At 47.6% G+C, this 25,270-nt stretch overlaps 3 protein-coding genes across 3 annotated transcripts; 2 read left to right on the forward strand and 1 right to left on the reverse strand.

The window, feature by feature from the left end:
- The first annotated feature begins 70 nt into the window (after positions 1-70).
- def6a (DEF6 guanine nucleotide exchange factor a) lies at positions 71-11,031 on the forward strand. The gene is made up of 11 exons (XM_076985306.1): positions 71-331; positions 1,247-1,387; positions 1,691-1,870; positions 6,544-6,771; positions 7,052-7,198; positions 7,430-7,538; positions 7,930-8,228; positions 8,996-9,162; positions 9,729-9,927; positions 10,031-10,121; positions 10,585-11,031. The coding sequence occupies exons 1-11, from the start codon at positions 236-238 to the stop codon at positions 10,767-10,769; spliced, it is 1,842 nt and encodes a 613-aa protein (XP_076841421.1). The 5' UTR covers positions 71-235; the 3' UTR covers positions 10,770-11,031.
- Positions 11,032-11,738: 707 nt separating this feature from the next.
- ndufb11 (NADH:ubiquinone oxidoreductase subunit B11) lies at positions 11,739-14,278 on the forward strand. The gene is made up of 3 exons (XM_076985308.1): positions 11,739-11,983; positions 12,283-12,413; positions 14,057-14,278. Exons 1-3 carry the CDS (start codon positions 11,801-11,803, stop codon positions 14,184-14,186), a joined length of 444 nt encoding a protein of 147 aa, XP_076841423.1. The 5' UTR covers positions 11,739-11,800; the 3' UTR covers positions 14,187-14,278.
- Positions 14,279-16,483: 2,205 nt separating this feature from the next.
- Positions 16,484-21,782, reverse strand: LOC143485775 (uncharacterized). Its single transcript, XM_076985307.1, has 2 exons — positions 20,237-21,782; positions 16,484-17,286 (listed from the first exon to the last, which is right to left on the reverse strand). Exon 1 carries the CDS (start codon positions 21,455-21,457, stop codon positions 20,321-20,323), a length of 1,137 nt encoding a protein of 378 aa, XP_076841422.1. The 5' UTR covers positions 21,458-21,782; the 3' UTR covers positions 16,484-17,286; positions 20,237-20,320.
- Between the last annotated feature and the right edge of the window lie 3,488 nt (positions 21,783-25,270).

Below are 25,270 nucleotides of genomic sequence, written 5' to 3' on the forward strand. Positions count from 1 at the left end.
TATATGTCCCTCCCTATTTTCCTGCTGCTGAAATCAGACTGGTGGTGACTGTCATGGTGAACAGAATTCCTTTGGTACACTTAACTGCAGCTTAACTGGGGTTACAGCACGGGAAGCTGTGTGCCACTAGAGGGCGTCACGTCCATGCAGCTGCATGCACTCTGCCCACAGGGTGGAGATGTCTTAAGAGGAAAGTAAGTGCAGTTGAGTGAGAGGAAGGCAGTTATGTGCAGTTATGGACCTGCGTGCGGAGCTTCTGAAGTCCATCTGGTTCGCCTTCACCGCGCTGGACCTGGAGAAGAGCGGGAAGGTGTCCAAGTCCCAGCTGAAGGTCAGTAGCTCCTCCGCAGGTGTAGACGAGCGAACAGTTGGTGGAGCAGGGGTGGTGTTTGCGGAGGGTGTGGGGCTGGAGCAGGCAGACGGGTTTCCTGTATGGCTGAACCGTCGTCAGCCACATGGTGTGTGCGTTGGAGACAGCTGACGTCCCTCTACGGTCTTATTGTAGCTGATGCTTTTCTAGAGGCATGTGATGGCACTTCTGTTTCTAGACAAAGCTGACATTTATACACGATTAAACAGTACAGCCGTGTCAACAGAAGAACACATGTCATCAAACGGCATTGGCCTGACACCGTGACCCCTCACTTCCTGCAAAGTCAGATGGTTTTGGGGGTTTTTAACGCCTCTTTTGCTCACGTTTTCCAGTCCTTTTGTGATTTGAGCAGTTAACAGGGTCCTGGTGTTACTACCTCTAGAAAGGTCTAGAAAATGGACTGAGCCCCCTCATCCCTACAGACGGGGATCCAAGTTTAATCTTGCCCTTCGTTGGGCGCTGATAATGAGGGACAGGCAGGCAGAGCCGGATGCGTTGGGTCTTCACACCCTCACCAGCCACTGATAGTATCGTGCAAAGAGACGTCTGGCATCACTGAAGAAGCGGAAACGCTGCACTGCCACACAGCTACAGTGCACTGGGCAACACTGACGCAGCTACAGTGCACTGGGCAACACTGACACAGCTACAGTGCACTGGGCAACACTGACGCACCTACAGTGTCCTGGCAGCATCTAAACTCCCAGCATTTCACTGAATGTGAAATTCACACATTTCTTTAAAACTGGTTCTCTGTAGTGTAGGTGCACCATTTTCAGTGACTGTTCAAGCATGTTCTTCTGACTGTGGTGTGTGTGTGTGTGTGCGCATGCATGTATTTTTGATGTGTGTGTGTGTGTGTGTGTGTTGCAGGTTCTGTCTCATAATCTGTGTACAGTTTTGTGTATTCCTCACAACCCTGCTGCTCTGGAAGAACATTTCCGTGATGACGATGACGGCCCCGTCTCCAGCCAGGGCTACATGCCCTACCTCAACACTTACATCCTGGACAAGGTACCACACGCCCTCCACACCCCCCCACACCTCCTCCACACACCCTCCACCTCCACAAGCCCTCCACACACCCCTCTCACACACACACACACACACACACACACTGTCAATTCAACTGCACCCACCAGTTCTGCTACACTCAGTTGGTTATTTTTGTCCTGAAAAGTGTTCACTGACACATCAGTCATAATCTCTCAGATCTCTCTCATCATCAGATGGAAGGAAAAACTAATTTTCTGCCCTCACTAAACGTAACGCAGCATGTTGAGATGCGCTGGGGTAACTGACCTGAGGCCTGTGTAGGTGGTGGAGGGTGTGTTTGTGAAGGAGGATGTCGATGAACTTTGCTGGACTCTGACGGCCAAGAAGAACTACAGGCCTGCGGGAGATAGCGTCCTGCCACAGAGAGATGCGTTTCGCCTGTGGTGTCTCTTCATCTTCTTGTCCGAGGATAAATACCCCCTGGTGATGCTTCCTGATGAGGTGAGACATGGAACCTGTTTCAGTTTACCCTCAATACTAAAATGGTATTAGCAGTATAGTCATTATATTAGATTAGTGTGATAGAACTGAGATGTTATCATTGTAATGGAACAACGTGAAGTACAGCCACATATCAACACAGACAGTAGTTAATAAGCTTCTTGTATTATTTGTGAAGCTGTGATTTGATGATCTGTGTGTGGGGGGGGGGGGGGGTATGCTGAGTTCACAGGTCTGGTTGATCTGTATGGTGTTGTTTAGTGTCATAAAACAAAAACACAAGCTCGGCTCAAAATTAACCATGAGTGCATTAATTACTTATTAATGTTTCAAAGTGACCTCACAAGGACAGTTTTTTGCACTGCATAAAATCATCCCAAATCTCAAATTATGGTTGATGCATGCCCAGAAGGGCAAAGGACAAGACCTTCCAGACCTACTTAACCTACCAGACCTACCAGACCACAGCTTAACCTAGTACACCTACTAGAACTACTAGACCTTCCAGACCTACTTAACCTAGTACACCTACTAGAACTACCAGACCTATTTAACCTAGTAGACCTACCAGACCTACTTAACCTACTAGCCTGGCAGGCCCAGCAGGGGCACTTCTGCAGAATAGGCTAAAATCCTACATCATTAACCTCCACAGACCACTTGGGGTTCATTAAACTGCAGTGGAGTTCATTAAACTATATTAGTTCAACTTTACTAGTGCTCTTATCTTATTATAGTGCTTGTCGTAGCTCGTTTAAATTGCAGAGAGAACTGATGTTTCAAATATTTTCACTCCGTATTGAAAAGTGTTTCTAAACAGGAAGTGTTTCTAAATGCTCCTACAAACTGCTTCTGTAATGTTGGTCATTGGCGGCAGCCTGCTACCCTCTCTTAGCTTCAGCCTGGAGATCAAGGTGTCTCCCCTCTCCCTCACGCATTCTTCATCACTTCTCTTCCCCTGAGGTTTGTACGTAGGTTTCCTGTATGTAGATTTGCACAACTGCTGGGGTGGCAGCATGACATACAAGTTTCACTGAAATCTGGGGACAGGGGAGAAGTTTTATTTCCACAGTGCTGTTCATGCACAGAGACCAGGCACAAAGGAATTAGATAATAAAGCTTATTACATCCTGAGATCTAATGTTTTGCAAACATTTTGCCAGAAAGTTGCGAAAAAATTTGAAACTATTTATTAAAGAGAACATGTAATAGTATAAAAGTGCAGTAATTTAGAGTAGCAAAAGGAGGAAAATAATTTAAAGAATGAAATAATAAAACAGGAAAAACATTTATGTGCAAGCAATAAACTAATAAGTAATTATAATAATAAAATAAATTATAAATAAATTTACTGTTCTGTTAAATGAAATAAATACAGAACAAAGCAACATCAGCTACAGTGCAAGCGATTGCTCATGTGAACAGACCTTTTAAACGTGTCTGGTTCCAGCTAACTGTAGCATAAGAGCTAAACCTGCTTCACCATGTTTGGCCTGACATCTGGGCTCTACACAGTTGTCTGTCTGGTTTGAGTTCTGGGCTCTACATGCTGGCCTGTGTCCATGAATCTAAGGCTGGCTGTGTTCGAAATAGTTTACTACATACTACTGGCATACTGATCGAGCCCCAAATCAGTATGCCGTATGCAGTATGTGACCAAAATGAAAATTTCCAGTACGCGAAACATACCCGGATGACCTACTACTTCCGCAAAATATTCCAGTACGCAAACAGAGCTATCTTCGTGGTGTACTGCATCCCATCATGCAACGCTACGTTCACGTGACCCCGTAGTGTGCTTTGCTTTTGTCGCATACTGGAAACTGTACTGCATACTACTACGAGGACCAGTATGCAGTATCCAGTATATACTGAGTCCAGTATGCAGTATCCAGTATGTAGTAGTTTATTTCGAACATAGCCGCTGTGTTCGAAATAGTCTACTACATACTACTGGCATACTGATCGAGCCCCAAATCAGTATGTCGTATGCAGTATGTGACCAAAATGAAATTTTCCAGTACGTGAAACATACCCGGATGACCTACTACTTCCGCAAAATATTCCAGTACGCGAACAGTAACCTAGTAAATAAGTCCACAGCCCCCTAGTGATCACTACTGTGTGTGCGTGTGGCAACTTAACTCGGACAACCTTGTAAACCAATAACCTAGTAAATAAGTGTGTGTCTGCACTCCTTCAGGACACTAAAAAATGACCTTTAAAGGTTAAAGATCCCTACAAACTCAGTGTCATTTAAACACTGGTTTGATTGTCTGACAAATGCGCCAACAAATAAAATGTATTATTATTCTTATTCTTATCCTGAAGCCATGTGTTACAGAGTAGAGGTTCTGTGTTTTAACACACCCTGTTCAGGGCATGGGTTAAAGCAAGAAATTTTCATTTGACTGAAAAATTTTTCCTGGCAAAAGACAATGCCAGCAATTACTGAAAATGTGGTGTAGTTGGGACACGGCCTCTTTTGCCTAATTCTACACAATAAACACATTTATAAAGTATATTTATCTAAACAGCCTGTGTAAGGAGAGAAGAGAGAATGAACACCTGAGCAATAAATGTACATAAATGTGTATTTAATGGGAGTTATCTGGGGGTCCTCTTCCAGAAAATTATTTAAAGATCAAGTCAAATTTAGTGAATCCTGGTGAGAGGTACGAAGCTCTCTTGTTTTTATCAGATTCATCATCGCAAAAACATAAGCCGTAAGATTACATGCTTTAAGTAGGTATGTTACAAAAAAATTAACACCACTGGATAGAGCTTTGAAATACAAACAGAACAACACCATCCATGTTAAGCCTGGTTTAAGCCTTTATACTTAACGCGGTACGAGTGGCGTGAGCAGCGCGAGGGTCCGCACGCCGAAAATGACGTAATCGCGGTGGCTCCACCCGTGCGCGAGAGCCTCGCAGTCGTGCACCTCTCGAATTTTGTAACTTCGCGCGCACAGTGCTTCAGCGCAGTGAACCAAGTCATGTTTGCCGGGTTCATACACCTTTATAAGGTGGAATTAAAGCACTTGTACGTCACTTTCAAGGTCCATTTCAACGCGTTCTCAACGTTAAATGTAAGTTAAATATTTATACATATACTCGAAATGATTCGAAATAATTCGCTTTTTATCACATTATTTAATGGTGGTTTATTTTCAAAACGCCCAATCTTAACGACTTCACGTTCTCTCATGTTTCGTCCTGGAATTACAAGAGGCTCGTATTTGTTAACGTAATAACTGTTCAATGAGACAGATATTTGTTGTGAAACGAAGTAGTTACATTTTCAAGCATTTTAAAGTACTTTAGCCTAAATTCCAGCACTAATGCAACATTACAATTGGTCAGGTAAATGTTCATTCCCCTGTTTTTGAGGGGTGTTTCTTTATACTACCACATATTGCTTCGGACTACACTGCAAAAAGAATGTGACGCAGCAAGTAGCCTCCGCCGTTCGCGCAGGTGTACAGAGTCGCGCGCTACGGTCACGCCAGGCAGGAGGCTACGTAACATCCGCAAATCTGAAGGCGGAATGAACCACAAGTCAATCAAATGACACCGCCGTCATCCATCCAGCGCTGATGAGCGCCAGTGGGAATCATATTTCGGCCACAAAACAGATAGCACGCGCGTGTGTTGTTTATTATGATTTGACGGACTTTTTCCCCAAAAAAATCAAATGACGGAAATCCGTCGTAGTGACGGAGAACTTTAACCCATGGGTTATCAGCATATATAAAAATTAGTGGTGGGGCGTTAACGGCGTTCGTTAATTTGATACTCTTATCGGGCGATATAAAAATTATCGCCGTTAATCTATTCTTAAAGTTGGGTTGGGAACTGGGTCAAAATAAAAAAAACTATCACCTTGATAGTTTAGCTCGGCTGTATTCCTAACCAAATTGCACAGTAGGGGCGAGAACGAGTTTTCAAACCTGTAAATTACAAATCCTACGTGTGTTTACATGGATGCCGCCACGAAGTCGCCAGGTTTGCTTCATGGTAAATTCATTTTTAGGAACGTAAATTTACCGGAGCGGAGCTCGGAGCAGTCGTTTTCTGCATGGTCCTAGCGCTAGATTCGTCACTATTTAAATATTTCTTTTTAACCGTTAAAACTGCAGAGGACCGGCCAAAACCGGCTTTTGAAAAAAATTACACGTCCGTGAGGTTAAATGTACTAAATGTTGGCTTACATTTCAAATATCATGTTTAGCTGAATAAACATGTTATCAACCCCTTTTAATGTACAGTATGTAGGCTTACAAATTCATGTTTAACTGAATAAACCGAACATGAGTAGCCTACATTTTATTGAGCATGTTTTTTTTTTCTTCAAGTATCAAAGTAGAACAGCTTTCTCAAGCAGTCATTGATGCATTTTGGAGACAGGAGATGAGCCCCTGATCTAATGCACCCCCTGTATTAAGAAACCCTATCTCAAAAACTGACTTTTAGTCATTACTTGGGTAGCACGCATATGAGCCATTTTAATATAGATTAATCTAGATTAATTTCAAGATTTCAGTGAGATTAATCTAGATAAAAAAAAATAATCTATGCCCACCCCTAATAAAAATATATATTTAATAAGGCCTTCATGAATTTGGTGACTCGGGCAACAATGACTCAGAAGAACATCTCTGCTCTTGTCAGGTGGAGTACTTACTCAAGAAGCTGTGCTTGTCTATGAGTGTGGAGCTCAACTATGTAGAGCTAGAAGACTTCATGTCCCAGGATTCTGTGCAGCAGAATGGCTTTTCTGTATGGGCATTTTTGGAGATGATGAATTCTGGGAAACTCACCAGGGGAATCACCAAGGAAACAGTGAGCATGGCGATTGAAGAAGTCTATCGAGAAATAGTGGGAGATGTTCTCAAGGAGGTAAGAGTGACATCAACACCACCCAGAACACTAGCACACTCACAATACCCAACACCACTCAGAACACTAACACACTCACAATACCCAACACCACCCAGAACACCTGGTGTAGCACAAACATGAACTATGTAAAGGGTACTGAGCACTTGAGAGTTGACTTCTTTACATTTTAGAATTGTGTGTGATACTGTTCTTATTAATCGTGTGTATGTGTGTTTATCTCTCTCTGTGTGTGTGTGTGTGTGTGTGTGTGTGTGTGTGTGTGTGTGTGTGTGTGTAGGGTTATCTGTGGAAGAAGGGTCAGCTGAGGCGTAATTGGACAGAGCGCTGGTTCACCCTGCGGCCGGCGTCCCTGAGCTACTACGTCAGCGAGGAGCGCAAAGACCACAAGGGCAGCATCCCACTGGATGTGAACTGCTGTGTGGAGGTGTGTGTGAGCGTGTGTATGTGTGTGCGTGTCAATGTGTGTGTGTGTGTGTGTGTGTGTGTGGGTGCATGTGTGTGCGTCTGGGTGTGTGTGAGCGTGTGTGTATTTGTGTGAGTGTGTGTGTGTTTGCGCGTGTGTGTATCTGTGTGTATATGTGAGAGTGAGTGTGTGTGTGTGTGTGTGTGTGTGTGTATAAGAGAGGGAGAGGAGTGATGTAATGTCCTTGTTCAGGCTCTGCCAGATCGAGATGGGAAGAGGTGTATGTTCTGTATGAAGACTCTGACCAAAGCCTTTGAGCTGAGTGCCTCAGACACCAAGCAGAGGCAGGAGTGGACATCAGGTCAGTCTCCATGCTAAAATCTTGCTTGTGGGGGTCGTTTACAGGTCCACCATGGCAGGACTCTTCTCCGTCCACTTGGAGAAGTGTTTTAATGAGATGCGTAATCTGCTTAAGGGTGAAAACAACTGCACTTCAGGACAGCAGCTAATATCAGATCCACTGTATTTAATCCATTAAGACACTCAAGAAGTGGCTCATAATACAGATTAATCACCTGTACCTTCCCTGTGGTGTGTGGGGGTGGTGTGACATCAACTTCAGAGAGCTGAACTGTGGTGGTGGTCTAACTGTCCTCATCATCCTCAGTAACAACAATAAGAGAAGTTTCTCCATTTACCTGCAGCTGTTGTGAGTGGTGAAATATTTTGAAGTGTTGGGCTGTGTGTGGTAGCCATCCAGACGGCTGTGCGTCTGTGTGTGGAGGGGAAGACCTCCCTGCACAAGGACCTGAAGCAGAAGCGTCGTGAGCAGCGGGAGGCGCGAGAGAGGAGACGCATGGCCAAGGAGCAGGAGCTGCAGCACCTCCACGCCCTGCAGGAGGAGCGAGAGAGGAAGCTGGCTGAGCTGGAGGTGCTGAAGGAGGCGCAGAAACAGGCACAGCTCCTGCTGGAGCACGACGAGGAGAGGAGGCGACAGCAGCACGAGGAGCTGCAGCAGACACTGGAGCGCCAACTCCGAGAGGCGGAGGAGGTGTGTGTGTGTGTGTGTGTGTGTGGAGAGTGGGACTCGAGCCTCTCCCAGGTTGAGGAAGGGTGTGTGAGTGTGTGTGTGTTTGTGTGTGGAGAGTGGGACACAAGCCTCTCCCAGGTTGAGGAAGGCTGTGTGAGTGTGTGAGAGGGTTAGTGGGACTCAAACCTCAGAGAGGGTGAGGAGGCTTGTGTGTTTGTCTGTGAGTCTCATTCAGTTTCAAGCTCTTATTTATATCGGAGTCGTGGTGTAGCGATCTGCCGAGGACCTTTCCTCTGCAGCTGGCGTCAAATTATACAGTCTATTGAGGACTTGTACCTATTGTGACGTAATATATGATGCAGTCTATCAAGGACTCGTGCCTATTGTGACGTCATATATGATGCAGTCTATCAAGGACTCGTACCTATTGTGACGTCGTACCTATTGTGACGTCATATATTATTGTATATGGTATAATAATATATTGCAGAATTGGTGGGTCAGTGTTGGATCAAGTTGTAGTCCTAAAACAGCTGAAGCCATGACATGTAATGAGGGGCAGTGTCTGTGCCATAGTCACTGGGTCAATCATAGATGATTTTGCAAGATATGTCAAATGATCTTGACCTGAGTGGTGCTCTTATCTTAACAGATACATATAGTTTTTTTAATTCATTACAGTATATAGATAGATTGATCCTAGTTACACCACTGAAGTAGCTCTTTGTGTATGGATGTGTGTGTTTATATGCGTGTACATCATTTTGTGTGTGTGTGTGTGTGTGTAGGCCCGAGCCAGCATGCAGGCGGAGATGGCTGTGAAGGAGGCGGAGGCGGAGCATCAGAAGAGGAGGATCAGGGAGCTGGAGGAGATGCAGCAGCGTCTGGAGGAGGCGCTACAACAGGAGATCAGAGCCAGACAGGACGAGGAGGGATACCGCTACACACAGGCCCGGTATGAACACATACACACGCCCGGTAAACAAACACACACCATCTCTCTCATGCACGTACACACACACACTCTGGCTGTAAACACAAATCTAGGGTGGGTGGGTGGGTGGGTGGGTGGGTGGGTGGGTGGGTGGGTGTGTGTGTGTGTGTGTGTGTGTGTGTGTGTGTGTGTGTGTGTGTGTGTGTGTGTGTGTGTGTGTGTGTGTGTGTGTGTGTGTGTGTGGGTTTGGCCAGATCGAGTTTCCCCTGTAATGCTGTTACACAAGGTTCCTCAGGAAGTGTTTAGGGGAAGTGCAGTACACACACAGTCTGTGAGCTCCTCCAGAAGCTCCTTGTGCGGTGGAGCCTCGCTGTGTCCCCAACACACTCTCGCCTGTAGTGTGTGAGCTCCGACAGGTAGACATTAGGCCTCATCACTGGTGCGGACGTGGTGGTACTGGAGCGTGGAGGCAGACGGGACACTGGGAATGAACAACACTCCCACACGCCCCGTCATAGGTCATAGTGAGACGCTTTTCATCTCCACTGAGTAACAGTCCATGCATGCTGACGTTACCTGTTTTGTAGTTTGCTGGCTGAGGAGGAGGAGAAGATGAAGGCCCTGATGGTGCTGCAGGAGGAACAGGAGGAGTACATCCAGCGGGCGCAGCGCGAGACGCAGGAGCTGAAGCAGGAGATGGAGAACAAGACGAGGGCACTGGAGCAGGCACAGAGACAGCTGGAGGACATCCGCACCACCCGTCAGCGGGTGGAGCAGGACGTGGTGGTCAGTACACACTCACCCATGTACACACATAACTACACGATCCACGATGATTGATTGATGTTGACTAATGGATTGATTGATGTTGACTGATTGAACTTAACAGGCTGCCCAGAAGAAACTGCGACAGGCGAGCACTAATGTGAAACACTGGAACGTTCAGATGAACAGACTAATGCACCCCATTGGACCTGGAGGTGTGTGTGGGTGTGGGAGGGAGGGTGAGTGTGTGTGTGTGTGTGTGGGTGGGGTGTGTTTCCTGTGTGTGGGTGTGGTAGGGAGGGTGTGTGTGTGTGTGGAGGGGGTGTGTGTGGCTGTGTTTGTGTGTGGGTGGGGTGTGTTTCCTGTGTGTGTGTATGCGTGGGCTGTGAGAGATCGTGTTTCGGTAGGCGCACACACACACACTCGCACCTGGATAGAGATCTATAACCAGATAATATGTCCTGACAAAGTTCCCTGTGCACTCGTGACTCACTTATAGACCAGACCCAGCAGGCCTGACAACACTGCTACAGGAGCACTGCCACTCTTTTCCTCATTTAAACTCTGTTAGATTGTTTGCCATAATTTATTTAATAAATTAGCCCTGTTAGCAAATCAAACCATCTGATTCTTCACCAGAGTCCTGTAGATCTCATGGTTCTTCTTTTGTGGGTTCAGAGAAGAGACCTCTGGGAGGAAGCAGCTTCCGAATCCCCATGCAGAAGGACCCAGGGTTGCGTCTCCGAGCGAAGGGCCAGGAAGATGAAGATGAGGAGAGCAAGGAGAACGTATCCAGTGTGGGGTCTGGCTGTGGGGACAGGCACCTCGCACAGACCTCCAACGGAGATGTGGGTCTGCACTGATGCCTCTGATCCGATGCCTGGAGAAGCAGACACGTGAGGACGTGTGTGTGTGTGTGTGTGTGTGTGTGTGTGTGTGTGTGTGTGTGTGTGTGTGTGTGTGTGTGTGTGTGTGTGTGTGTGTGTGTGTTTTCTGAAGTAGAAGATGCTGTACATTTGTTTATGCTTCTTTACCAAGTTTTGCTGCACGGTTACGGCTCAAATGACCAGTAACAATCTTCTGTCTCAGTTTTTTTTTTTTTTTTTTTTACAAGTCTGCTTGGAAATAAACTTTAAATGTAAAATAAATTACCTTCAGACTTTTTTGTCATTTAAACTTACTGTGTGACACTGATGTATGTCAGAAGGAAACAGTCTGAAAAACTGAAGCTTCTGTGGTTTCTAGATTTCCTGCTTATTCTGCAGATAACAAGCCAAAGAGAACATGATGCATTTTCTCTCTCTCTCTCTCTCTCTCTCTCTCTCTCTCTCTCATACACACACAGGCTTATGCTAAACAAAAATTTTATTTTGATTTATTTTTGATTTATTTTGTTTTGTGCGTTTCAAATTTTTTTAAGCTAATTTTCTTACCAATGTTTATACATCCCAAAGCTTCATCTTCTAATCTAATGGTTTATACATCCCAAAGCTTCATCTTCTAATCTAATGGTTTGTTAAGTTTTCGTACATCCGTCACTGATCACTTGGCGATAAAAAGACATAAACCTTCTTTCGGTTAAGAATTGGCTCTATTGTGGCACCTACTGTTTAAACAGAGCTATTACACCATCGTTTTTATTAAGGTAGTCCAACTTCCGACTTCTATATGCACCAAATGTAGAAAGTAACCTTTTTGTGAAGATCTGAATGTTTTATTCATTAATTTACTCCTGAAGAAGGTGTTGTAGAAAGTACGACTATACCTTACTCAGTTGGTCCCCCCGCTAGAGGGCGCTGTGACCCTGGAGCTGCTGTTCCGGTGTAACTCATTTGACTCCGGAAGCACTCGTCTGACGTCTGTCCCAGCAGCTGTAGTGCAGAGGGACGGTGAGATGGCCGCGCGCCTGAGCAGAGTTTGGACAGGGTTGTGTCGCGCGCGTCTGACTTCGGTTCATGCCACTCGGTCAGTGTCGCAGACGCCGAACACCGGCGGAGCGGCGACGGTAACGGACATACGGCGCGCGCCGCCTCCGGAGGACAGTCATGGGCATGCAGAGGTCAATCCGTTTGATAAGGTGTGTGGAGTACACACACACACACACACACTCTCACGCGCGCACGTTAACGTTATAGAACTAGCGGTCGTCATAGGAACCGTCCGTGATTGAGTTCTGCAGTCTCGGTTACTAACGGGCTGCGCGTGCGAGTTACGGTGGAGCTGCAGCTGACCACCGGCGCAAGACGCGATGGAGGAGAAATATTTTAGCAGCTGTGAATGTAGAGTTGGGGGAGACCAAGTCAACACCGTTGTCTTTTCAGAGCAATGAAAATGGATAGACCAGTATGTCCAGTAGATTCTCCTCCTGTTTTGTAGAACCCGGACTTCCATGGCTTCTCCGAGGACCCCGTGGTGGACGAGTGGAACATGAGGCTGGTGTTCTTCTTTGGCATCTCCATGGTCATCGTCGTTGGAGGGACGTTCGTCCATTATTTACCAGACCACGGGTGAGACAGACAGACTGAACTGACTCTGAATTCACTATTCTGCCTGTAAAACATTTTATTTTCTGATCAGAAATGAACAAACCAATCCTGGGTGAAGTACACTTGAATCTCTAGACGTAGCCTAGTCAGGCATACTCATTATAACTAGCTTGTGCTTTAGGCATGATATTTTTTGTAATAAAAAAAAAACTAAAGCCTCGAACAACCTTATTGAAGATGGGGTAAAGGTTCTGGGTGGTAATCTACTTGAAGTGTTGTGTTAACTTCACTGTTGTGCTACACACACTCTCTGTGTGTTGGAGCAGAGCTGCACACGCTGCTGCTATGTTACTCAGATCAACATGCACTTTCATTTTTTTTATATCGTACTGCTATTTTGGTTTGATGTGTTTAAAGCTCACGAGTTCAGTTTAGTCCAGTACAGGGAAGACAAACGTGTCTTGTTTATGGAGTCCACACTGATGAACTTTGACCTTCTGCTGGTAATGTTTTCTGCCAAAATCTGGTGACATTTTGGAATAAATTAATTTTAATAAACATGGAGAACTACTGAACAGTAGCATAAAGTAAATCTCCACTGTTGGTTGTAGTGGGGCTCTGGGAGTTGTAGTCCTCTGCTGGTTGTAGGCCTCTGTTTAAGCTTTTCTTCTGCACTCATTTTGGTGCCTGTTCAGATGTGTTTGCTGATGTAATACGTGGATACATTTTACATCAACAACTATTTACATGGATAAATCGAAGTTGCATAAATATCTTCTGCCCATGAATAAGCAGGTTTCTGCATTGGATTTTCCACAGCTAAATATGGCTGCCAGGGTGAGCATTATTAGACCTTTTCTAGCTTTAGATTTCTAAAATGTCTGAGGTTGGGTTTTCCTTTTGTGTTAACATTGCCTCACAGTTGCTGTGTTCTCACCATCTAAACTCTTTTTGGTAAGTCTAATAAAACAGAAATTAAAACCAACTCTGACAAATATTGATGAAAGTGGCTAGAGATTGTTAATCTGTATTAGTGTCACATGTGGATTGTCTTGTTAAAATGGCATTTTCATACATAAATCACAATGACTACATTTACGGGGATGTAATGGATTTATATGCTGCATTTCATTAATTCTGACCTTGATTTCTGTGGGACATCTGAATTGTGAGGGATGAGTTATTTGTCCTCACCCCTTCGTCTTTTCTTTCTTTCTTTTTTGAAAACCAAATATAGTTATGTATTTGGGTCCAGATCATTCCGATGAGAGTTGGGGGTGAACAGTCTGTGGGTTTCCAAATGAAACAAACATCACACTAAATAAGCTGTCTGGTTGGACCACTGCAGAACCACAAACCCACACAATTATGTCATTGATTATTATCGGGGGCTAGTGGTTATGATATGTTTGGTGTTTAGTTGTGTTTGTATTGGGATTGAGTTATGTGATTGTAGAGAAGCTGTTTGATTGTGGGGGTGAGTGTAGTTATGGGTGATTGTTGGATATGGCTGAAACAAAATCTAGTCCTCAGGGCAAAAAAGAAAAAATGAGCAGTGAAGTGTGTGTGTGCGCGTGTCTGGGTGTGTGTGAGCGTGTGTGTATTTGGGTGTGTGTGAGACATGAAGTTTGTCCACATTGATGTGCTGTGTGTGTGCCCTGCAGGATGAGGCAGTGGGCTCGGCGTGAAGCAGAGCGGCTGGTGATACAGAGAGAGACGCAGGGTCTGCCTTTGATCGACGAAAACTACTACGATCCCAACAAGATTGTCCTGCCCTCGTCCACAGAGGAGTAGAGCCCAGCGAGGTCCACTCGCTGCCTTGTTGGTTTGACTGTATATTTGATTATATTAATGTATGTTACAATAAACACCTTGTTATTACTGGGGTTTGTGTTGTCCAATACAATTTCATATAATGGCCATACAAAGTCTTTAACCCATTAAAGAGACAATACTCCACAATGTGCCACAAGAAACATACTTGAAAATGATAAAAACCAAAGATGTAACGTGTGTTTTTAAGCAGGTCCTTTGTCCTCGACTTCATTTATTCTGGGCCCCATGACACTCGTGTCCCTGGTTTCATAATTATTCAGGTGGCTGTATTTCTGGGTTTTAAATCCTCTTTCCCAAGTTGTTGAGCGCCAACACTCCTCCGTGTGTGGGAGTCACGCCCCCGCCCTGGTCACAGGTCTACACTGAATGGTTGAAGTGCGCTCCCGGTCCCGTTCATCTGGGTCTACGACTCGGCAGGACTGAACAAACTCGGACGGGAGTGGGCGTGTCACCGGCTGGGAGGGGCGGGGCGAGTACAAAGGGAGGACATTTGAAAGAAAAAGGTAAATATTCACACAAACGGATTGTGTGTTCGTGTCTTTTTGGTTAATTTATACGACACGGATAAACACAGACGAGTTCACCGACGGCCGTTTCAACGTCGCTGGTCCAGTAACTGCCCAGTGCGCACGTGCTGACGGAGGCGGGAGCGCTCGGTTGTGAGGGGCTCGCGCAGCTACACCTCTAACCGTCCCGTTAAAATGAACCGTACCGACTCACGTTCTCCTGGTGAAGCTGTACTCAGCTCCAGCTCAAACTGTACGACTAAATCGCAGGGTTTAAAAGTTCACAGCTCACGATTCATATACTCACACTATACGACCCGACGCTTTCATGCGATCTCACGAAGAGCGATTTGAATTTCAAACATGTTTGATATTCTTGCGACGCTGCGATTTCTGATCGGGAGTTGGTCGTGAGGTGTGAATCGCTCCTCGTTTACCTGTGTAAACTATACGATGCACGACACGCGATTGAGCCGAAACTCGGCCCGATCGCAAAAATAGTCGCACGAGTGAAAAATCGGCTGAAAATGGGCCAAAAATCGCACAGTGTACGCCCAGCTGGTCCACGACGCCCTCGTTCGGTTTGACAGCCCGTCGCCGTTAGGACGGGTTTACCGGACCAGGACGACCAGGGCTACTGCGCATGCGCATGCTAAGTTTACGTCACTGTCAGCGTAGCCCAGAATTTTGCGCTGCCAGCTGTTTTTTGTCTTGCAATAACGGTGAGTATTGCCCATTTATCGTATTTAATCATATTGCAATGTAAATGTTTTTGCATTTTATTGTGTTTTTTCGACAATTGTTAAATATTTTTGTCAATATCCTAGAAAAGACCTCGTAAATATTACTATTCGCTCGAGTGTTTCCAACAAGTGGAGGTTTCAAATGTCTGTTTTAGCCTCTCCGTGCTCGATTTTATCCATCTGTTCATTCCAGTGTCCTACACTAACTGGTTTTAGTTGATTGACATTAAAACGAGCACTTCTTAACGCTTAACATTCGTTCAGTTTGGCTATTTTATATTCCTGAAGCAATTTTCTTAAATACAAGTAAATAACCATGTAACGTTCATGACGTTTGCGCTGTCATTTCTACAACGCTCAGTTATGTACCATGAAGGAAAAGTGGGACACCATGCACCAGTTTCTGCTAAAGGGATCGTACCCAAAGACCTTTAATAAATCACAGAGGCAAAACCTACGAAGATATGCCTCCAAGTTTTAAATTAAAGGTCAGTAAAGTTATATCATATTGTGGCGTGGTGTGGTAGAAAGAAGTTGCAGAGAAGTCCATTCTCCAAACAGAACAGAGGTTTTATTGTTCTTTGTAATAAAACTGGCACTCACAGGCACAATCAGTATAACTCGAGGCCTAAATGAGGTACGCCTTGCACATGAAACACAGGGGGAGGTCATGACGACGGCAACGTTACACATACATGGAGGGGAAACTAAGATAATGCACAGGTACACAAAAGGATGGACCGGGGTGACTTAACTAATAAAACACAATAAATAATCATTAAAAACACTATACAAACATAAACATCGCATAATTAAACACAACAGGGCCGGGGCCGCAAGTGCTCATGGGTAATGGTGTCACCCTCCGGCACCCCCCATTGGCCCGACGCTACACAGCCCCCCCCCAAGAGGTCAGCCGTCCCGGCGACCACACACAAGACAGTCCAGTAGCGTATAAGGGCAGAAACATGGCATCAAACACACAATTACAGCCGTATGAGGCAGATCCTACTCAACGCGCATGTAAAGCGCAAATACAATCCTGGAGGAAAGAAAAAAACAGCAAGGGCAGTACAACTCAAGACATACGCATGTCGTGTACAAGGCATTAACATGAGCACAGCAGTACGGTAACGTTGTCAAGGTGGCATCAAAAAGATTAGGCATCACCACAATGCACAATAAACACCTGGCACATAACGGACTTGGCATAACAAACAGAGGGAGAACAGTAAATAAGGCAATCAATAGTTACAGACACAATTAAAAATGCGTATATATATATATATATATATATATATACATGTACACACATAGAAAGAACAGTCCATAACTCGGCATGAGAATGTTAACAATGCAGTTCACAGAACAATCTATGTCACACAGTCCTGCAGGCGCCGCGGTAGCCTCCGCGTGCGCTGTGGCCTGGCCGGACCGGCCACAGGGGAAGCAGCAGGACCAATAACCGGGGAGACAGGCGGTGAAGAGTCCGGGCAGCGTCCAGCACCCTGCACCTTAGGCTGGTACGGGGCAAGGCGGTCGCGGTGCACCACGAGGCGCCGCCGGCCCCAGCGGATCCGGTAGACCACGTCACTGACACGCGCGAGCACAGTGCAAGGCCCCACCCATGCGGACTGCAGCTTGGGGCACAGTCCCTTCTTTCGACGGGGATTGTACAGCCAAACCTCAGAGTGCACGGGCAGGGGCCCGCCGTAGCAGCGCATGTCATAGGCGCGTTTCTGGCGCAGTCCGGCCCCCGCCTGGCTACCCCTGGCTCGCTTGTGGACGTCGAGTAGTCTTGTCCGCAGCCTAGAAACGAACACAGGGCCAGGTTCAACATTAACATCATTAGTGGGAGGTGCCCCAAATGCCAGGTCCACAGGTGATCGCAGTTCACGGCCGAACATAAGCATGGCGGGGGTGAAACCAGTAGTCTCCTGTAAGGCGGAGCGGCATGCCAGCAGGACGAGAGGCAGTTGTTTGTCCCAGTCACGCTGGTTCTCCTGTGTAGCCATGGCCAGTTGAGTAGCCAGGGTTCGATTGAACCGCTCGACCAGGCCATCACCCTGTGGATGAAGAGGAGTTGTTCGAGTCCTGTGCACCCCCAGCAGGCGGCAAACCTCGGTCATGACGTCCGACTCAAAGTTTCGGCCTTGGTCGCTATGTAGGACCTCTGGGACGCCGAAGCGACAGAAAAACTCATGGAGCAGGGTCTCTGCTGTAGTAACGGCGCTTTGGTCGGGCACCGCATACGCCTCGGGCCATTTCGTGAAGTAGTCCATGGCCACGAGCACGTAGCGGTTGCCCGACTCAGTCACTGGAAACGGCCCCAGTACATCCACTGCCACCCTCTCCATGGGGCAGCCGGATTGCATGGGGTGGAGGGGCGCACGTGAGACTCTCGCCGGTCCCTTCTTGGCAGCGCACGTGTCACAACAATGGACAAACAGCTCAACTCCAGCTCTGCAGCCCGGCCACCAGAATCTCTGTCTCAGTCTGTGAAGAGTTTTTGTGATGCCAAAGTGGCCTGAGCCTGGCAGACCGTGGACAGCCTGCAGAACAGTGTCACGTAGGCCCTGCGGTACTACAGTTTGAGTTAAGCGGCTTCCAGTGCTCGGGTCCTCCCAAGTTCTGTGCAGGACGCCCCCAGCGATTCTCAGGCTGTCCCAGTTGGATCGCAACGCCTTAGCTACGGGTCCCCGTCGTACCACGTCGTCCCAGTCCGGCACGGCGGCCGCCTCCAAAGCGTCCAGCGCCCATGCCAGGTCCGGGTCGGCCCTCTGAGCCGCAGCCAGCTCCGCAGTGGAGATACAGGGTGACACAGGAGGGGCAACAGCAGTCCGGCCCACCGCTGCACATACACCGACAGTTTCTGCCTTTCCCTCAGCGCGCTGGCAGTGCTTGCAATCGTGGGAAGCGCACGGCCGGCGAGACAGTGCGTCAGCATTCCCGTGGATTCTGCCCGGTCTGTGCTCTACCACAAAGTTAAACTCTTGTAGCCTGGCTAACCATCTCGCTAGCTGGCCCTCAGGCTCCCGGAAGTTCAACAGCCATTGCAGTGAAGCATGGTCTGTCCTCAGCAGAAAAGGTACGCCGTACACGTAAGGTCGGAAATGCCAAAGCCCTTCAACCACTGCTAACAGCTCGCGCCGTGTCACACAATAATTTTTCTCAGCTTTGTCCAGGCGGCGGCTGAAGTATGCTATTGCGCGCTCTGAGCCCTCTTGGACCTGTGACAGTACAGCACCCAACCCGTGGTCGCTTGCATCAGTGTCGACAATAAAGCGCTCAGTGGGGGAAGGATAGGCCAGAACAGGCGCACTGCACAGTCTCTGCTTTAGTGTACGGAAAGCACACTCGGCGTCGTCAGGCCAGCTAAATCTCGTTCCGCCACCCCTTGTCAGGTGGTGAAGGGGGGCAGCAATGTCCGCGAAGCCCTTTACAAAACGGCGGTAGTATGACGCGAGCCCGAGGAAACTGCGAACTTGTCGCACCGTACGCGGAGTGGGCCATTCACGGACCGCGGCCGTCTTGCCGGGATCAGTGGCTATGCCCTCTCCGCTGACCACATGCCCGAGAAAATTAATGCGACGCTGAAGGAGGTTACATTTAGCCGGGTTGAGGGACAGATTGGCCTCCTTCACTAAGCCCAGTACCAACTCTAGGTTGGCCAGCGCAGACTCGAAGCCCGTAGCATGGACCAGCACGTCATCCAAATACACCACACATTTACTGCTCGGAACCCCAGACAACACTCGCTCCATTAACCGCTCGAAAGTGGCCGGCGCGTTACAGAGCCCGAAGGGGAGGACCTTGAAGTGCCAAAGACCTGCACCGATCGAAAACGCAGTCTTCTCCTTCGCTGACTCGTCCAACGGGACCTGCCAGTACCCGCTACGCAGGTCCAGGGAGCTGAACCAGTCTGAGCCAGCTAACCGCTCGAGTGTGTCGTCTACTCGCGGCATCGGGTAAGAGTCGAGTTTAGTCACAGCATTTAAACGTCGGTAGTCGACGCAAAACCGCCATGAACCGTCCTTCTTCTTGGCTAGGACCACGGGGGCAGACCATGAACTATTTGAAGGCTCAATTACGCCGGCCGCTGCCATTTCGCGGATTTGGCGTTCGGCTGCCACACGCTTGGTTAAAGGGAGGCGATGCGGTCTCAGGCGGACAGGTTTTGCGTCGCCCGTGTCAATCGCGTGGCTCGCCAGCCCCGTCCTCGAACAATCACGCTCGCTCACAGCGAACAGTCCCCTATAGCGATTCAGCAGCTCGCTGAGTAGCTCGCCCTGCGACGCGGACAGGCCCACGCTACATCTAAGCCACAGCTCATGGACCGGGTCCCCCGGTGACGGAGACAGCATTTCTCGACTCACTGGCACAGCTGATGTAACGCACGAACGTGAGGCTGCATCATCTCCACAGCACACGTCAACTCTTCGCCCGTTTAGCGACAACTCCCCCTGTCTATAGTCGATAACAGCCCCGTTCTTCCCCAAGAAGTCATTACCGAGGATGCAGCGATCAAACACATCCCCGACCCAGAACTCATGCGCCACGGGTCCCTGCCCGAAGTCAAAGGAGACATTGGTGCGCCCTAGCAGCTCAAACCGCTCGCCGGTTACTGATATTAAATTCCCCCGGACCCACTCCACAGCATCGGGCCCCCCCGAGCAATCATTAATCAGTTCAGGCCTAATTAAGGAGACCGAAGACCCCGTGTCAATCAGAGCGGTAACAGAGATATCGCCAAACTTACATGAAATATGCCAGTCACGTTGTCCGGCGATTCTCGAAACAACGAAAGAGGGGTGGCCAGTGAGAACCGGAGTCGCCGCGCCCCTCACCGGGCGGCTCCTTGCTCGTTTCCCGAGCCGTTGCACTGGCTGGCTTTGTGGCCGTGAGCCCCGCAATTCCAGCAGACCAGTCGGTGGCTTGCTTGGCGGTCGTGTGGGCGGGTCTGACGGGGCATCCTGTTAAGGCAGTCACCGGTGAAGATTTGTTCTGCCCTGACGGCCTCGTCCACGGCAGCGTCGAGAGTGGTCGGGTTGTACAGGCGGACGTGTCTCCTCAGCTCAGCCGGCTCCACCGCGCCCAGAAAAAAATCTAGTTCTAACTGCCGTTGGGCCCCGCGTGGGAACAGGGGGTAGGCCAGGCGAACCAACAGTGCCAGCTCCGACGCCAACACTCTCAGGCCTTCTCCCCGAGCACGGCGACGTCCCGCCAAGAGCTGCTTCGCCGTCGACTCGTCCGGTTGCCGCCCGAACCTGCTCCTCAGTGCCGCTTTGAGTGGCGTCAGCGCGTTCCTGTCCTCCGCTGGGAGCCCGACTAGAACCCTGAGCGCAGGTCCCCGTAGCGCCAGGCACAGTTGAACCGCCGTCTCAGCGTCCGACCAGCTTTCGTAGTTGGCGACGGCATCGAGCTGAGCCTCGAACGCTGCCCAATCCGCTTCGCCGTCATAGCCAGGCAGGCTGAGCCGGCGTGTCGGGCCGGTCGTCGCTTCCGTTGCCGATGTACGCGTGGCGGCGGGAGGTAACGTCTCGTGGCGCGTCCCGGCGGGTGGTGGTAACATCTCGTCGCGCGTGTGGCGCGTCCCAGCGGGCGGTGGTAACATCTCGTCGCGCGTGTGGCGCGTCCCAGCGGGTGGTGGTAACATCTCGTCGCGCGTGTGGCGCGTCCCAGCGGGTGGTGGTAACATCTCGTCGCGCGTGTGGCGCGTCCCAGCGGGTGGTGGTAACATCTCGTCGCGCGTGTGGCGCGTCCCGGCGGGTGTCGTTCTGCGTCCGAGGGACGGTGGTACGATGTCGCTTGGCCCGTCAAGATGATGTCTGACCGATTTCCTGCCGTTCCTTCGCTTCTCTCTCAGCCCTGCTTCAAGCCGTTCGAGCTCTCCGGAAAGGTGGAATATTTCATCACGGAGAGCCACTTCTGACACCAATTGTGGCGTGGTGTGGTAGAAAGAAGTTGCAGAGAAGTCCATTCTCCAAACAGAACAGAGGTTTTATTGTTCTTTGTAATAAAACTGGCACTCACAGGCACAATCAGTATAACTCGAGGCCTAAATGAGGTACGCCTTGCACATGAAACACAGGGGGAGGTCATGACGACGGCAACGTTACACATACATGGAGGGGAAACTAAGATAATGCACAGGTACACAAAAGGATGGACCGGGGTGACTTAACTAATAAAACACAATAAATAATCATTAAAAACACTATACAAACATAAACATCGCATAATTAAACACAACAGGGCCGGGGCCGCAAGTGCTCATGGGTAATGGTGTCACCCTCCGGCACCCCCCATTGGCCCGACGCTACAATATGTTAGTCCGAAAATGTTTCCAGCGTTAATATTGTAGGTTGGATAGTTTCATAGACTGTTAACCTTATAACAATGTGCTTCCAGCACTAACACTGTACAGTTGTGATCAAATTTATTCAACCCCCACTGAAATAAAGTGTTTTGGCCAGTTTGACATTGATTTTGATCATTTCAGTCATCTTATTTACAATTATATCAAAGAGGCACTTATAAATTAGACAAACATAACATAATATTTATGATGGAATAACCACAAATGTCTTTACTGTGCTCACATCATTATCAGTTTTATTCAACCCCCTAGTGACATTATTTTTTAGTACTTAGTACAACATCCTTTTCCAGTTATGACAGCTTTCAAGCGTGAAGCATAGCTTGACACAAGTGTCTTGCAGCGACCTATGGGTATCTTAGCCCATTCTTCATGGGCAAAAGCCTCCAGTTCAGTCACATTCTTAGGCTTGCGCACTGCAACTGCCTTCTTTAGGTCCCACCAGAGGTTCTCAATTGGATTTAAGTCTGGTGATTGCGATGACCACTCTAGAATGTTCCAGCCTTTCATGTTCAACCATGCTCTAGTGGACTTGGATGTGTGCTTCGGATCATTGTCCTGTTGGAAGGTCCAACGTCTCCCAAGCCGCAGGTTTGTGACTGACTCCATCACATTTTCCTCCAAGATCTCCTGGTACTGAAGGGAATTCATGGTACCCTGCACACGTTGAAGCTTTCCTGTACCATTAGAAGCAAAACAGCCCCAAAGCATAATTGACCCCCCGCCATGCTTCACAGTAGGCAAGGTGTTCTTTTGTTCATAAGCCTGGTTCTTCCTTCTCCAAACATAGCGCTGGTCCATTGTCCCAAACAGTTCTAATTTAGTTTCATCTGACCACAGTACACTGTTCCAAAACCTTTGTGGCTTGTCCACATGACTTTTGGCATACTGCAGTCGACTTTTCTTGTTCTTTGGAGTCAGCAAGGGGGTGCGTCTGGGCGTTCTGGCATGGAGGTCTTCGTTATGCAGTGCGCGCCTTATTGTCTGAGCTGAAACTTCAGTGCCCACATCTGACAGGTCTTTTTTCAGTTCCTTAGCAGTCACGCGGGGATTTTTCTCCACATTACGCTTCAGGTAGCGCACAGCAGTCGCGGTCAGGATCTTCTTTCTGCCACGACCAGGTAACGTTTCCACTGTGCCCTTTAACTTGAACTTGCGAATGATACTTCCGATAGTGTCTCTTGGAATATTTAACAACTTCGCAATCTTTTTATATCCATTGCCATTCTTGTGAAGAGCAATAACCTCTTCTCTTGTCTTCTGGGACCATTCTCTTGCCTTCACCATGCTTGGAAACACACCAGTAGATGTCTAGAAGGAGCTGAGTATCACAGTCCTTTTAAATCTGCCTAATTGGTGTTTATCATGCTTGATTGCTGCTCGTTGACATCCACAGATGTTTTCAATACCTGATGGAAAACACTGGAATGAACCTCTGTTCTTAGGAGTGGTAGTCGTAAAGGGGTTGAATAATTGTGTCAATGAAGAAATCACAAAAAGGCCATTTAATACTTTATGACAAAAAAAATTGATGCTATCTTAGTTGCATTTAGTTCTTTAACAAGTCCTTGTAAGATTTCATTATGAACACAATTACAAATGTGCACTGAATTCCATAAAACCCTTCGCAGCATTGGGGGTTGAATAAATTTGATCACAACTGTAGGTAGGACAGACTATATTATATTTTACAAACTATATTACCTTATCAAAATATGCTTATACTATGAATCTTTGTGTGGTTTCTTTTACATTTTAGAAGGAGACCTCTTGTTTGAAGGCAGCAAAAAGGTCATTAAAACAATGGAGGAGGCCAGGGTTTTGTTTAGGGAGTTTCACTCTTTCTCAATGGGTTGCCAGTCGGGCATCATGAAGACACGGGATGCCATGTGTGCCAGGTTTTACTAGTCAGGCATGACGGTCAGTGCCGTTTCAAGGTATTTGGGGGCCCCAAGCAAAGACACCAACCGCCCCCCCCCCCCCCAACCTAAGTATGGGATTACACGGGACTAGGGTTGCCACCTAGGTCTGACAAAAAACAAGGACACTGCCATACTGACACAGGGTGGCGAGTGTAATCTGTTGAGCGGGGGGCGGGGGGGTTGGCGAACGTAAGTTGTTGAGCGGGGGGGGTGCGAACGTAAAATGTTACCGGAGGGGTTTAAAATGGACACAGCGAGAAAAAAACAGATTTAAAGTGTGCAGAAACAGTCTGAATCGTGGTTTTAACTAACCTAATTTTTTCCGGGACTGAATATTAAAAAGAAGAAAAACCGGGACAAACCGGGACAGCCCGGGAAAACCGGGACAGGCACGTGAAAACCGGGACAGGTGGCAACACTAGCCGGGACGTATATATTGTTTTTAGCCTACCTGCTGCTAAATTACACCATTTGTACAGGTAGGCCTAATTTATCTAGTGTAAATCATCACTTACCACTGTCTTGTGTTTTTTTGTGTTCCTCTTTCTTCTTTTGTTTTCTCTTTTGGCTTCCTGATGTATAAATTCGCTTCATGGTTAAGTTTCATATTTGCCGGCGTCTAAAACTTGGCTGTCTGCCAGGACAGTGTCTGCCTGCCTTCAGCAGCTGGTGGGAGGGGCCCCTTGAGGGGGATTCTGAGAACAGTGTCATTGCTCATGACTTTGAGAATGTAAAGGGGGGCTCACACAGTTTGTCGCTGCATTTAATTCTTAACCTGTTGTTGTCTGGGGGCCCCAGGCCAGCTTGGGGCCCCAAGCAATTGCCTGGTTTGCCTGCCCCGTCGCGACGGGCCTGATGACGGTTGATGTCCAAAATTGGGTATGGTTTTTGTGGTTATTTTATTTTATAATTAATAGAAAGTGTCATAATATCTTAACAAATGTATGTCTTTAGGTCTTGGAATGTGACAGATGTCAGAAAGTGGGGAAACCACTGACTGTTGCACAACCACTGCAGTGTATCAAGGTAAGTGCATTCACTAATGTACAGAAAAGCTTCGTCAGTAGAAATGCATGAAATGTATATATATATATTGGTAGGTGTCTGCTGTTTGGGAGCTCATTGGGATGGACCTTACTGGGCCCTTACCCAAAACGACTGATGGATTTCAGTACATTTTAATCATAACTGATTACGGTTTTACTAACTTGATAAATTCATCAAGTGTTTTAATATATATTATTTTTCATTCAGTTTGCAGAATCTTTCCTTTTGACAGGAGACATCAGCAAACTGCAGATGACACAAGTAGCTATGAAGAGTGCACGCATGGAGATAGCATGTTCTTTGCTTGAATGTCGAGGTTGAATTTTATAGTAATTACATTTACTGTTTTTTACTGCATTTACTGTTGCTGAGTGATTTATTAAAAACTTCATTAGGAAGATTAGACAGAACAGGGAGGCGGACACAAACGCTGAGGAGAGCGAGA

This window comes from Brachyhypopomus gauderio, unplaced genomic scaffold (assembly GCF_052324685.1).
Source record: "Brachyhypopomus gauderio isolate BG-103 unplaced genomic scaffold, BGAUD_0.2 sc40, whole genome shotgun sequence".
Taxonomy (NCBI): Eukaryota; Metazoa; Chordata; class Actinopteri; order Gymnotiformes; family Hypopomidae; genus Brachyhypopomus; species Brachyhypopomus gauderio.

What these genes read in the sequence shown, in the direction of transcription:
- def6a (XM_076985306.1), top strand. Translation starts at nt 236, where the DNA reads ATGGACCTGCGTGCGGAGCTTCTGAAGTCCATCTGGTTCGCCTTCACC. An exon ending in AACTCCGAGAGGCGGAGGAG is followed by an intron (nt 8,229 to 8,995) that starts GTGTGTGTGTGT and finishes GTGTGTGTGTAG; the next exon opens with GCCCGAGCCAGCATGCAGGC. An exon ending in GCACCCCATTGGACCTGGAG is followed by an intron (nt 10,122 to 10,584) that starts GTGTGTGTGGGT and finishes TTGTGGGTTCAG; the next exon opens with AGAAGAGACCTCTGGGAGGA.
- ndufb11 (XM_076985308.1), top strand. Translation starts at nt 11,801, where the DNA reads ATGGCCGCGCGCCTGAGCAGAGTTTGGACAGGGTTGTGTCGCGCGCGT. An exon ending in AGGTCAATCCGTTTGATAAG is followed by an intron (nt 11,984 to 12,282) that starts GTGTGTGGAGTA and finishes CCTGTTTTGTAG; the next exon opens with AACCCGGACTTCCATGGCTT. An exon ending in CATTATTTACCAGACCACGG is followed by an intron (nt 12,414 to 14,056) that starts GTGAGACAGACA and finishes TGTGCCCTGCAG; the next exon opens with GATGAGGCAGTGGGCTCGGC.
- LOC143485775 (XM_076985307.1), bottom strand. Translation starts at nt 21,457, where the DNA reads ATGGACTTCTCTGCAACTTCTTTCTACCACACCACGCCACAATTGGTG.